Here is a 14,011-nt window from a genome sequence, read left to right as displayed (position 1 = left end):
ACTAAAAATTAAATCAATTTGAGACCTTGTTGAATTAGTTATTCTTGTAGGCCCATTAATCATTTGCTTCAGATCGAAGTGATCAGTTATCTGTTTGAGATTCTTTCTAACTGTTTTATCATCCCAATTAATATTGAAATCTCCCATAATAATAACTTCTTTGTTGAAATCACACTGTTTTAGTAATTGTTTCAAGTTTTCATAAAAACTAATATTTGAAGATGGTGGACGATAAATGACAATTAATACAAAAGACATCTGTGATGATAGTATAAGATTCAGACCAATACATTCCAAATCTATGCCATTTGCCCAGGCAATTTCATTACACTGGATGCCAGTTTTCACATAAATCATAACTCTACCTCTCTTAGAACCAACTCTATCTTTCCTATACAGTTTAAAACCAGGTACATCTAATGCTGCAGATGGAGAATTTTCACGAAGCCGTGTCTCAGATAAACAAAGAAAATCTAAATTAGAGTCTAATAAAAGATGATGAATTTGATCACTTTTTGATATAATACTTCGTATATTCAAATGACCACCTAAGAGACCCTTTGGCTTGACTTTAGGATCCCAGATTGTTCTTGATTGATTAACTGTCTGAAAGAACTCCCTTTTCCTATTTTTTAAAATACTTTGATTTACAAATTTCATTTTTACATTTTGCATAGACTTTGCAAACACTTGTGAAGTACCTAAACCAGAGTTCACAGAAATGGAACTGTTTGGTGACTCGATCGGCGCAGAATTCCCTTCATTCCCCAAGGGTATCGTAATGCACAAGCTCGTCTGAAAGTCTGTGTCACTGCCGCTCGCCGCATGGGAACCCAGGCCCGCCTCAGATGCCAACAACCCCACATGGACACCCCGCGGAACGCCAACTCCGGCCACGGAAACACCCCGCAACTCGGCCTCCTCTGCCGCGACGCTCCCCGCACCAACACCGCCACCAGCATCCAACGAGACAAAGGAAAGGAAGTGGTTAGTGTGTTGAGCATAGCCAGACAGTAACGTACCGCCACCAAAAGTGCGTACCTGTGGGATAGCTAGATCCGACATGGAATTCACTAGGCCGGTGTGACCCTGATTTCCTGACATTTTATCCTACCCATCAGATTGTCCTACCAGGGTTTACTGCGCATGTGCACATCAATATTGCGTCCTTTTTCTCATGCTGAACAACAATATTTAATGTATCTACATTAACGTTAATAAACCATAATTTTACAGGCATCTTTTTTCGTTGTCGAATTGTACTACCCACTGTTTTAATGGGAGGTAGCAAAATCTGACAGGGTAGCACAAATTGACAGAACACCGGTCCATGATGGTAGCGCCCAGCCGCTGGGCCTCCACCACCTCCCTGCTCGTCATGACACTCCATGCGGGCAAGACACCGCCACCAAAACCCGACGAACCAAAGCGAGGGAGGTTAGTTTGTTGAACATAACCAGACAGCAATGTACCGCGACCCAGAGTGCGTACCTGAGAGACAGCCGAATCCGACATAATATCCAATAAATTCTTTGGTTTGGCGTGGCGTGGCGTGGCGTGGCGTGGACCGGGACAGGGATGAATATCTCCCGATAATAGCAAACAAATCATGATAATTAGGCCTAAAGCTTCACTTTGATGAAGTCGAGTTGATGGCCTTGAATGTTTCTTCACTCGCTTGTACAGAGATGGATAAATAAAAGTTACTGCTAAAGTGTGCTTCCCATGTCTGAAATTTCCCAAGGCATTGTATGTTTGTTTAACTAACCATTCAGCATTATTAACAAATGTTTTCTCATATACATTGTATAATGAGTGGTTATTAGAATGATCCACAAGAAAACTAAAATGAACAGGACTTAAAAAGTTAAAAAGCAAGCTGTAAACTAAGAGAGCTGTGACAACACCTAATGTTCCTGCCGCTATGTTGCTCTGTCTATGTCACTGTATGCAGGGGCGCCATGAAGAGTTTTAAGGGGGTATGCAAGACAGAAATTTGAGCCCCCTTCTTCCTGATGAATGTGTGTGTGTGTGTGTGTGTGTGTGTGTTTGACGTTTAATAAGAAATTGAAAGACACCGAATAAGAAATTGAAATAATTTATTACTTAACATTTATATTATTTCAAATAACATTTAAATATTTTATTTCAAGTAGCGAAAATGTTTTTAAGGTTTTCATTTTAGTTTCAGTTTTAGTTAACTTTAATACATAAATATATAACCATGCTTCTCATTGCAGTTTTAACTAGTCTACTATACAACCCTTATTATTTATTTCATTACAAAAATAATTTTTAACAGTTAAAATTATTTGTAACAGTTTTCCTTTCTATTCTCAGTACCATATTACAACAATAAAGAAATATAAAAACACAAGCGGCTAAACACCGCAACAAGCTTAACTGAATATAGCGGAACAGAAGTTTTAACTCTGCAGTCTTATTATACTTTAAAAAAGAACTGGTAGCCAGCAAAATTAAAAGTTTATTGTCCTAAACTTTTCAGACATAAAGATAACATACAATTAAATTTTAACACGTCTTGTTTTCATGTTTGCCCATTTTTCTAACATTTCATCAAAGGGTGTGGACCGTGCAACTGCGTGCTCTAGTGATATGAGTGCCAGATGCACTAATCGGTCTTGGTCCATTGTAGATTGCAGATAGTTTTTTATAAGTTTTAGTTTACTGAATGACCTCTCTGCAGAGGCCACTGTGACAGGCATGGTAAGGAACACTCTTAATGCAACAACCAAATTGGGGAATAATGATTCAAGGTTTCTCTGAAGAATTAAGTTTTTCAATTGCGGTTTTGCACACACATAGAAGGCCGCTTGCACTACAGACTTCTTGAATTAGGTTGTTCGACACATCCAACGACGTTGCTGCATAGCACCTTGCGGATTCTTTTAAATCCTCCTTTGACATTTCACTCATTTGCAAAATTAAACTAAATTTCTCTGAAATATTCCCCAGATTTTCAAATCTGGTGTTGAGTTCACAGTTTATGGTGTCAACAATTACATAAAACACAGTTTCTTTGAAATGAAGTTGGGCGTCCTGGTGCCCTGGTTTACCAGCGCTCACTTCATCGTGAAATGGTTTGCGCTTTCTGTTGCGCTTCTGTGCAAACTCTGTAGAGGAATCACATTCATTCGCTAAAAGAAGAGCAACTGTCACAGCCTTTTCAACCCCATCCTCTCTGTACTGAGAAAATAACTTTTTCAGGTTGTCAATCAACAAATCAGCTGTAACCAGAGAAATGTTGGCAGATTGCATGGCTGTGCTGGCGCGTGTGATTTCGGTCAGCATGTCATTCCAAATAACAAGACAAGTCATAAATTCCATAGTCTGTATTTCATTGGACAGTGCATGTGCCTCTGAAGAAATTTTGCCATCTTTAGACTCACGTTCAAGATTTTCCAAAGCGTCGAGTACGCCACCGAATTGATACCTCAGAGCTTTGACCGAGTCCAGTTTTGCCTCCCATCTCGTATCGCTGAGGGGTTTTAATGTTATCTCCACAAACTGTTTCAGAATGTCCCAGCGTTTCCCTGAAGATGCAAACATAGTATACAGTCTTTGAACAGTTCAGAAAAAATTCAGACATGCTCTGTTTGATGAGGCAGCATCGCACGAGCAAATTAAGGCTGTGACTCGCACACGGCATAAACAATGCATCTGGATTCTTTTCCAGAATTAAAGCTTGTACTCCTCTGTGAATTCCTCTCATATTTGATCCATTATCATAACTTTGACCACGACAATTCGATAGGTCAATCCCTAGGTTTTCTAATGTGGCAGTTAAAGTCTCCGCAAGTCCTTGACCTGTTGTGTCAGTAACTGCACTGAATCCCACAAACGATTCCTCTATCTTAGCTACTTTGTTCTCATCAATGTCAACATGTCAAATTATGATTGAAGCTTGCTCTTGCTTGGATATGTCGGGCGTGCAGTCAAATTCAACTGCATAATATTTTGCATCTCTCACTTGTTTGCTGATTTTATCTAACACACAATCTGCGATGCATTTTAATAATTAATTTTGTGTACACCAACTTAAATATGAAGCACACGTTTTTTTCTGTCGATATGTTTTGAATGTGCTGAGCCATGACAGTCTCATAATGGGCTAAAAGCTCGATTAATCCAATAAAGTGTCCATTTCTTGGATTTCCGATCAGGGCATTTTTACCTCGTAAAGGTAAGTTCCTCTACCCTGGTCAGCACGTGCTTCCATCTCGTCCTTTCTTCTTCCGTCGCAGCTTGTAGTTGATTGTCAATGCATTTACCCAGTCTTAACCTAGTTTCACGTTCTTTCCATGCTAGGTAAGCGTCAGTGTGGTTGGGTCCTGTTTCATGTTGCTTTAATCTACTTGACAGACATCGCCAGTTACCGTATCCTTTCACGAAGCGGCTGTTGTGTTTTTTCTCCACCGAAAACTTTGCACTCAAAGCAGTATACGTTGTTTGCTTTATGGGAAAACATCAACCAGTCCCGTTCCACTCGTTCCCCATTTGTTAATCTTATATAGCAGTAGGCTTTTGAAAAACATCTGTACTGTGATCTTGGGAATGGACCATCTGGGAATTTCGCAGGACCATTCTCTGTCAGCATCATACGAAATGAATCAGTGACTTAATCTGTGAAAGGCCAGTTTGAGAGGTAATCATGATCAAGCAGCACATCGACATTTACATCGTCTGTTTGTCTTAGTTGTTCTACGCTATCATCAGTGACACTGGGTGTGCTGGCGGACTGTCCTGCTTCACTCTCACCGACAGTTGCTTGTTTATTAGCACCATCAGTGTGAAATGTTGCGGCCTTACTCTCGCTAACCTGTAGTCCTGTCTCTCTGAGGTCGTCATCGCTGGTGCTGCCGCTGACTTGAATGCTGTCCCTTCATACTGTTTCGTCTCTGCATATTGTTGCTTGTTTATTGCTAATCTGCTGTCCCGTTTCGCTGCTAGTGTCCGCACTGAGGCCGTAACAATTAGCATGTTCAGTCTGTCCCTGTCTGTCACTACAATCATCTCTGTCATGTTGTTTATTCTGATTTGTAAGAACCCAGTCCGTAAGGGAAACTTTCATTCTTTTAACGTCTTCATCTCTAGTTTTTTTACATTTTCGCTTTTGTGCTCCTGACAGGTGTTTCTTTCCACCCATCGTGTTATTTTTTGTGCGGTTAACATCATGCGCTATATTTTGAAGTGACGAGAGCGTGCTCACGTTCACTTCTTACTTTCTATAATTGTAATTTTTAATTTTATTTTACTGCAATTTTATTAGTTAACGTGTTCTTGTATGTAAAATATATATATTTTTTAATTATAAAAAAAAAAAAACATTAAAAAAAATTATCGACCAAAGTCGTGATTTGGGGCCCCCTAGTGCCCTGGGCCCATATGCCCAGCATACTCTGCACCCCCCATATTTATTATTGTCATAATATAAACTATTATATGCAGCTTCGTCATAAGCATTACTGAATTGCACAGGATTGGTGTGTCATTATTTTCCTCCTTATCAAACCTTAACTGGGCTGAATACTCGTTGTACTACATGCGTATTTGATAGAAAGTTTCTGATAAATCATGAGCTGAATTTAGTAAGTAGTTAATAGTGAATTAATTGTGATATGCCCCCTCAAGTAAAGTCATGACACAGACATGCATTAAGCCATGAGATGGTTTATTTTATTTTTTTATTTATGTTTTATGAAGAGCTTGATTAGCTGGTTCAGGTGTGTTTGATTAGGGTTGGAGCTAAACTCTGCAGGACTGTGGTTCTCCAGGACCGAAGTTGCTCATCTCTGAACTAGACCGTCTCATTCTAGCGTTTAATGGAGGACTCGAGCCTACAAGCCTCCGAAGGACTGAACGAAGAAGGACACAGCCTCGTTAGGATGCAGCCGTCCGTTTGAGAAGCACACAAACCTTCTCGCATGGAGTTGATGAATTAATAAATTTCTTGTGGGTCAATTTGGAGAACACGTGTGAAAAATGTTGGTTTTTAGTAGTCTTCACCAAACTCACACTTCAAAAGAATCATGTAAACCTTGAAAATATTATTTGTGACATTAGAATAAATATATGGATATAATAATGAATGTATAAATCTAAATTTAACAACAATCTCTTAATTTTAGTTTCTAATTTCATCCATTTCTTGGATTTCCGATCAGGGCATTTTTACCTCGTAAAGGTAACTTCCTCTACCCTGGTCAGCACTTGGTTCCATCTCGTCCTTTCTTCTTCCGTCGCAGCTTGTAGTTGATTGTCAATGCATTTACCCAGTCTTAACCTAGTTTCACGTTCTTTCCATGCTAGGTAAGCGTCAGTGTGGTTGGGTCCTGTTTCATGTTGCTTTAATCTACTTGACAGACATCGCCAGTTACCGTATCCTTTCACGAAGCGGCTGTTGTGTTTTTTCTCCACCGAAAACTTTGCACTCAAAGCAGTATACGTTGTTTGCTTTATGGGAAAACATCAACCAGTCCCGTTCCACTCGTTCCCCATTTGTTAATCTTATATAGCAGTAGGCTTTTGAAAAACATCTGTACTGTGATCTTGGGAATGGACCATCTGGGAATTTCGCAGGACCATTCTCTGTCAGCATCATACGAAATGAATCAGTGACTTAATCTGTGAAAGGCCAGTTTGAGAGGTAATCATGATCAAGCAGCACATCGACATTTACATCGTCTGTTTGTCTTAGTTGTTCTACGCTATCATCAGTGACACTGGGTGTGCTGGCGGACTGTCCTGCTTCACTCTCACCGACAGTTGCTTGTTTATTAGCACCATCAGTGTGAAATGTTGCGGCCTTACTCTCGCTAACCTGTAGTCCTGTCTCTCTGAGGTCGTCATCGCTGGTGCTGCCGCTGACTTGAATGCTGTCCCTTCATACTGTTTCGTCTCTGCTGATTGTTGCTTGTTTATTGCTAATCTGCTGTCCCGTTTCGCTGCTAGTGTCCGCACTGAGGCCGTAACAATTAGCATGTTCAGTCTGTCCCTGTCTGTCACTACAATCATCTCTGTCATGTTGTTTATTCTGATTTGTAAGAACCCAGTCCGTAAGGGAAACTTTCATTCTTTTAACGTCTTCATCTCTAGTTTTTTTACATTTTCGCTTTTGTGCTCCTGACAGGTGTTTCTTTCCACCCATCGTGTTATTTTTTGTGCGGTTAACATCATGCGCTATATTTTGAAGTGACGAGAGCGTGCTCACGTTCACTTCTTACTTTCTATAATTGTAATTTTTAATTTTATTTTACTGCAATTTTATTAGTTAACGTGTTCTTGTATGTAAAATATATATATTTTTTAATTATAAAAAAAAAAAAACATTAAAAAAAATTATCGACCAAAGTCGTGATTTGGGGCCCCCTAGTGCCCTGGGCCCATATGCCCAGCATACTCTGCACCCCCCATATTTATTATTGTCATAATATAAACTGTTAACATCTGCAGATTCGTCATAAGCATTACTGAATTGCACAGGATTGGTGTGTCATTATTTTCCTCCTTATCAAACCTTAACTGGGCTGAATACTCGTTGTACTACATGCGTATTTGATAGAAAGTTTCTGATAAATCATGAGCTGAATTTAGTAAGTAGTTAATAGTGAATTAATTGTGATATGCCCCCTCAAGTAAAGTCATGACACAGACATGCATTAAGCCATGAGATGGTTTATTTTATTTTTTTATTTTTGTTTTATGAAGAGCTTGATTAGCTGGTTCAGGTGTGTTTGATTAGGGTTGGAGCTAAACTCTTCAGGACTGAAGTTGCTCATCTCTGAACTAGACCGTCTCATTCTAGCGTTTAATGGAGGACTCGAGCCTACAAGCCTCCGAAGGACTGAACGAAGAAGGACACAGCCTCGTTAGGATGCAGCCGTCCGTTTGAGAAGCACACAAACCTTCTCGCATGGAGTTGATGAATTAATAAATTTCTTGTGGGTCAATTTGGAGAACACGTGTGAAAAATGTTGGTTTTTAGTAGTCTTCACCAAACTCACACTTCAAAAGAATCATGTAAACCTTGAAAATATTATTTGTGACATTAGAATAAATATATGGATATAATAATGAATGTATAAATCTAAATTTAACAACAATCTCTTAATTGTTATTTCTAATTTCGTTTAACATTTTCATTTCATTGACAATTTAATAAAAAATGGACTTTACTTTCATTAAAAAGGCTTATTTCTGCTATTTGTGGTCTCATTTTCTAAATGTAAGCTATTCATTTAAATTATAGACAAGCGCAAACTAGGTGCCTAATGCAAATGTAATTGGCCACATTTACAAAATCAGGTAATTATGTTCGCCCATCTATGCAAATGTGTCTTTATGTATAGAGACAAAATAACGAGGTAAATCACTTTCTGTCAGTTTGGTGATCAACTTAAGGATTATTGGGTTTATTTCTCATCAAACGAAAAACAACATTAAGCAAATATTGTTAAATCATATCAAAATAGCTGGGAACTCAAGAAAGTAAAAAAGAATAATGCATGGCCTCTTAGGGCTTTTGTGCTTTTCTGTTTGGATAGTTAAAACCGCCCGTCCCGGTGTGAAAACACCCAGTAATCAGGAAACGCCCTTTTTTTGTCCCGCAGAGATGCTTGAGCTCAGCGGCTGCAGTCCTCTATTCAGTGAGAGCTGAGCTAAGAAAGAAAAGCGGATGCCAGTTTGAGCAGTTTGTGTGTAAATGTATGTTTTTCACAATTTTTCACCTTTGACGTCATTTCTAGCGAGATATTAGTATTGTAGTAATTAAATATACGCTTAGTGATCAGCACAGCTCTCTTGTTGTAGATCATTAAAGCGTTATGTTGTCTCGGAAGTCTGTCTGAATAACTAAATCAACTCCAGTCAATGCACTATTAGTAGAGGCAAATGAAATGCCATTAAGTCTACGTAGAGTAAAATTGTCCCTGGTATATTGGACATCAATGAAGAGTCATGCTGGAGAACATATTTCTAAAGATGTATTGAATAATTTGTGGGAATATACAAAGGAAAAAGGGAAGGGTTTTGGATGGAATATTAATCAACTAGCAGAAAGATATCAGATTGCAAATATATAATGTAGTATGTCTCCAGTATGGGGCGAGGTACCAGCTTGGTTAATTCCTGAAGTTAAAATTGATTTGGAAATACTAGACAAGAAAAGGGACTGGGAGGAAATGGGTAATATTAAATATATGGTGAATAGACATATAGGCTACAGCAAAGAGTTTATGTGAGTACGCATATTTATACAGATGGATCAAAAGACCCAAATAAAGGGCTTGCAGGAATAGGAGTTTTTATCCCGTACTTGAATGTATCAATAACTAAAAGAGTATCATCTAAGCTATCAATATATGCTATTGAAATGGTCGCTATCATAATAGCATTGATGTGGATTGAAGAGGTAAGACCAGACAGAGTAGTGATATGCTCTGATTCTGCTTCTGTATTATCGTCGTTTGTCCACACATCATTCATGTAGAGAAGACTTAATTAAGGGAAATATTGACATTATTATGGCGTGTACAAAAAAAAGGTGTATTAGTCGGTTTCTGCTGGGTGCCAGCACATGTGGGCATATTGGGAAACGAAACAGCTGATAAATTGGCAAAAGATGCTTTAAAAAAGGAAGAAGTAGATGTTAATGTTGCTTTAAATAAAGCTGAAGTTGAAACTATAATTATGGAAAATATTTTAAAGTATTGGCAAGAAATACGGAATTCGGATAATAAGGGGAGGCATTTCTTTAATATAAAAAAATGTTTTAATAATAAACGAAACATTAGTGGTAGAAACAGGAGGGAACAAGTCATTATAACAAGGATGAGACTTGGACACACAGGACTGAATGCATCACTATTCATTACTGGAGTACATGAGAATGGTTTCTGTGAGTATTGTGGGGAAAGAAACAGTAGAGCATGTAATATACGATTGTAAAAAATATGACGAAGAAAGAAAGGAATTATTAACATTCTTAAATGAAAAGGGAAAGGTAAATAAGGATTTAAGGTACTTGTTAGGATATGAGCTTAATAAAGATAGAGTAGGATATAGGCTGCTAATAAAATACATTTATAGTACAGGGTTGAGCGAGAGGATTTAAAAGCAAGCAGGGATGCTGTCGCCTGATCTGGATTCTAGGGAACCAGGGAAGCGTTCTGGAGGAGCTGGAGACGCAGCGCCAGATGGGTCCCTGGAACCTGGAAATCTGCTATAGGGAAGAGTTTCACATTTATGAAGAATTATTATTATTATTTTTTTTTTTATCCCCACTCCCCCCTTTTTTCTTTTTTCTTTTTTAGTTGTTCATATGTCATTTTGAGGATAATAGCTAACATGACTGCACAACAGCAACGTACTGTAGGTGGCGCTATACATTTCGATTGTTATGCACCAAAAAAACTAAAGAAAAAGAAGAAGAAGTCTGTCTGAAATCACTTTCTGGAGGAACCGTGAACAAACGCTGCTTGTAAAGTCGATGAGGAGCGAGTCATAAAGCTTCCGGACGCAGCAGCAGCGAGTCTTCTGAGGAGAGGTGAGCAATTCACGCTATTTCACATATTTACATGAACATATGAGACACATTTTACACAGTTTGTTCATGCAACAATATGATGAGATCGTTTCTGTATTGTTTAATCGAGTACAGCGCTGTTTGTGTTTGCTGGCTTAAATAAACACCTTTTTTTTTTATACTTGTAGTGTTTGCAGATGAGCAAACACTATAAAAAATGTCTTGCAGATGTAATGCAGACGTCTCTGTGATGCACGTGTGCTATCAGGGTAATGTTGAGAAGATGTGCTCTGCGTTGTGAAAGTGAATTCGGTTTAAACACAAAAAAATGTAAGCAAGCGTATGTGTGAACCTGGCGTGATGTGTGCATCTCTAGGAGAGCGCGCAAGTGCTGAATGATTGAAACACGGGCAACAATTAAAAAGAAATGAAAATTATAAACTTAAGGGACGATGCAACGCTGCCTCAGTTGTGCAAGTGACTATTCCTGTGTGAACTGTGCAGCTCGCTTATTGTGCAGACGCGGTGTGCTGATTTGAAGCCATTTGCGCAATTACATCTCACAGAAAGTTTTCAAATCAGGGCTGTAGCTATCGAATACTTCAATAATCGAGTATTCTACTGAAAATTCCATCGATTAATCGAGTAATCGGATAAACCATATTTTTGCTTCATTAAAGTGCAATATTAAATATACAAGAGAAAATAAGACAAGTCTCTTAGAATTCTATCTCTCGGTAGAAAAATCAATTTTATTTTTTAAATGCATAATATGCAAAGCATACAACAATATTTTCTATCAAAATAAACATTTAGTTATTACCCATTGTTTCATTGTCTGTACTTGTACTGTACTTGTACTTGTACTGTGAACTATGACAATAAAGTTGACTGAGATTAATTAAGTGCATTTAAGTGCCATACATTGACAAATATCTGATCTTGTAAGACGCTCATATTGACCGTTTAACCGTTAACCGAAAGTAAAAAGTTTGACGATTAATACTAGACGTTTAAACGTTTTAAAGGGTTTTTTTTTTTTTTTTTTCCAAGTATTTTTTAAAGTTTGCTGGATGTTGAAAGAACAGTATGCTATAGGCTTACATATTTGATAACCCCCGGGGAAAAATCAACCCAGGGAAACAGTTTAAAAGTAGCCCGATTCTGTGGAAAAAAACGTGGACTTTGCAATCCTGCATCCAACAGGAGGCTTGACTGATCAGGGGTCGAGAGTAATGAGCGATGACTGACAGACCATGCTGGAGGATTTGCTGCTCAGCAAATCCTGAGCTCATTGACAAATATCTGATCTTGTAAGATGTGCACCCAGAGTACGCATGATCATGAAATTCAAGTGAAAGTGAACCGTTGCGGGAGTGGGCGGTAATGGTCAGAAATTCAGCGGGAGCAGAATTCCGAAACAGTCCCGTGCAGAGCTCTACTCCAGACTATCTGCACAGCACAACTATACAGTGCATTCGGAAATGTGATTTTAAATTTTTTTTTTTATAAATTTGCAAAGATTTTAAACATTTCTTTCACGTTGTCATTATGGGGTATTGTTTGTAGAATTGAGGAAAATAACTAATTTAATCTATTTTAAAATAAGGCTGTAACATAACAAAATGTGGAGAATGCACTGTAGAACAAGGGCAGGGTAAAGCGAATATCTGACTAATATCAATCCTAAAACTAACTTTACTTGGCTAGGTTAAATGCAGATGGGACACCATACTTGGCCACGTCACTTCACTCACTCACTTATTAATGATTTACAAAGAGACAACACTTTGTACTTGTAAGGCTCTGGTCTCTTCAAAGATAGAATTGTGAAGGCATCTGCTTCACTTACATAAATGCTTAAATGTGTAAATTGGGTAAAAAAAACAAACAAAAAAACACTTTAGTAACCGATTTGTTGATGCAAGCAAATCTGCTTCTTCCGCACAGAACTTTGTTCAGTGAAGCTCCTCCCACAACAAGCACGTAATAAGTGAAGCTCCTCCCACAGCAAACACTTTCACTGAAGCTCCTCCCACAAACCCTGCAGAATGAAACACACTGAAGATACTCAAGAAAAAAGAGGTTGGTGCTTATTCTTCATTCTTCATTAATAATGCTGACGGTTTTAAAGCTACAAGCAGATTTAGATTTGTTGTGTTAGGAAAAATCTTTAGAGCTGTGCAGTAATATAGCTAGAGTATCAAATAATAAGGGACACGTTCTACGAACTGGGTCCTTTTTTTCCAACAAAATTGTTAGATAATTGTGTAGTTGATCAAACATATTTAATAGTTCTCACTATAGAAACATTGGATTTGTGCCTATATTTTTTTTAAATAAAAATTTGAAGATCAGTGTACCTCATTCATGGAAAGTTTCGGGGATGTTTTTTTTTTTTAATTAATCAAAATGACCAAAATTTTGTATACACTTTGAAAAACATTGGGTTTAAAACAACCCAATTTGGGATATTTATAACCCAAGAGCTGGGTAAATATAGGACAGAACTAGGGCTGCACGATAAATCGCATGCGATATTTAACGAGCATCTTGTCAGAAAAGCCGGTTCTTTAATCAGATTTAAAAGATTTACCGCTGATTACAGAACCGGCTTTTCTGACAAGATGCTCGTTAAATATCGCATGCGATTTATCGTGCAGCCCTAGACAGAACACATTTTGGGTTAATTTTACCCAGCAAATTGGGTTGTTTATTTAACCCAGCATAATGGGTTGATACATTTTTACTACAATAGCTTGTTTTTTTTTTACTTCATACATGAAATAATGTTTACAGATTAACTTAAAGGGTTAGTTCACCCAAAAATGAAAATTAGCTTGTGTTTTACTTACCCTCGAAGCATCCTAGGTGTATATGACTTTCTTCTTTCAGACAAATCCACTCAGAGTTATATTAAAAATGGTCTTCGATCTTTCAAGCTGTTTAATGGCACTCAGCGGGTGTTGCAGTTGAACAGTCCACAAGTCGTCAAATAAAGCTCGCGCATTCATAATAAAACGTGCCGCAGACGGCTCCGGGGGATGAATAAAGGCCCCCTGTTGCGAATTCATGAGTTTTTGTAAGAAAAATATCCATATTTCAAATGTAATAAACCAAAAATGTAATTTTCTTTTGGTAAATGATCTCATTCTGTTTGTGACACTGTATGCTACAAAACCATGTTGCTTTTTACTACCAAGATGCAGTTTTTTGAGCGCAAATTTCATAACGGATACAAACAATAACTGCCCCCGAAGAAATGAGATGTAAACAAAGGAATTACCATCCATATTACAATGTTATTGCTTTTTTTGTTGGACTGAAAGTGCTCTATGGGATGTTGTTCAGTGGACCCTTACCTTTCTAACTAAACTGGGATTTACAGCTGTGGATGCGTTTGTGACCCGTTATTACGATGAATCTAGTACGTACTTCACTAAATGCTCCTTCTGGCGCTGTATTATT

General features: G+C 38.0%; 1 protein-coding gene across 1 annotated transcript in view; it reads left to right on the top strand.

The window, feature by feature from the left end:
* Positions 1 to 864: 864 nt before the first annotated feature.
* The window catches only part of LOC107683478 (gastrula zinc finger protein XlCGF8.2DB-like), a 17,098-nt gene continuing 3,951 nt past the window's right edge, over positions 865 to 14,011 (top strand). Inside the window, exon 1 of the mRNA XM_016479536.1 lies at positions 865 to 987. Within this exon, the coding sequence (XP_016335022.1) occupies positions 865 to 987 (123 nt within the window). The remainder of the gene's footprint in view (positions 988 to 14,011) is intronic.

This window comes from Sinocyclocheilus anshuiensis, unplaced genomic scaffold (genome assembly GCF_001515605.1).
Source record: "Sinocyclocheilus anshuiensis isolate Anshui unplaced genomic scaffold, SAMN03320099.WGS_v1.1 scaffold2604, whole genome shotgun sequence".
Taxonomy (NCBI): domain Eukaryota; kingdom Metazoa; phylum Chordata; class Actinopteri; order Cypriniformes; family Cyprinidae; genus Sinocyclocheilus; species Sinocyclocheilus anshuiensis.
The sequence above is the reverse complement of the archived record's forward strand: the minus strand, read 5'-3'. Positions and strand labels throughout refer to the sequence as shown.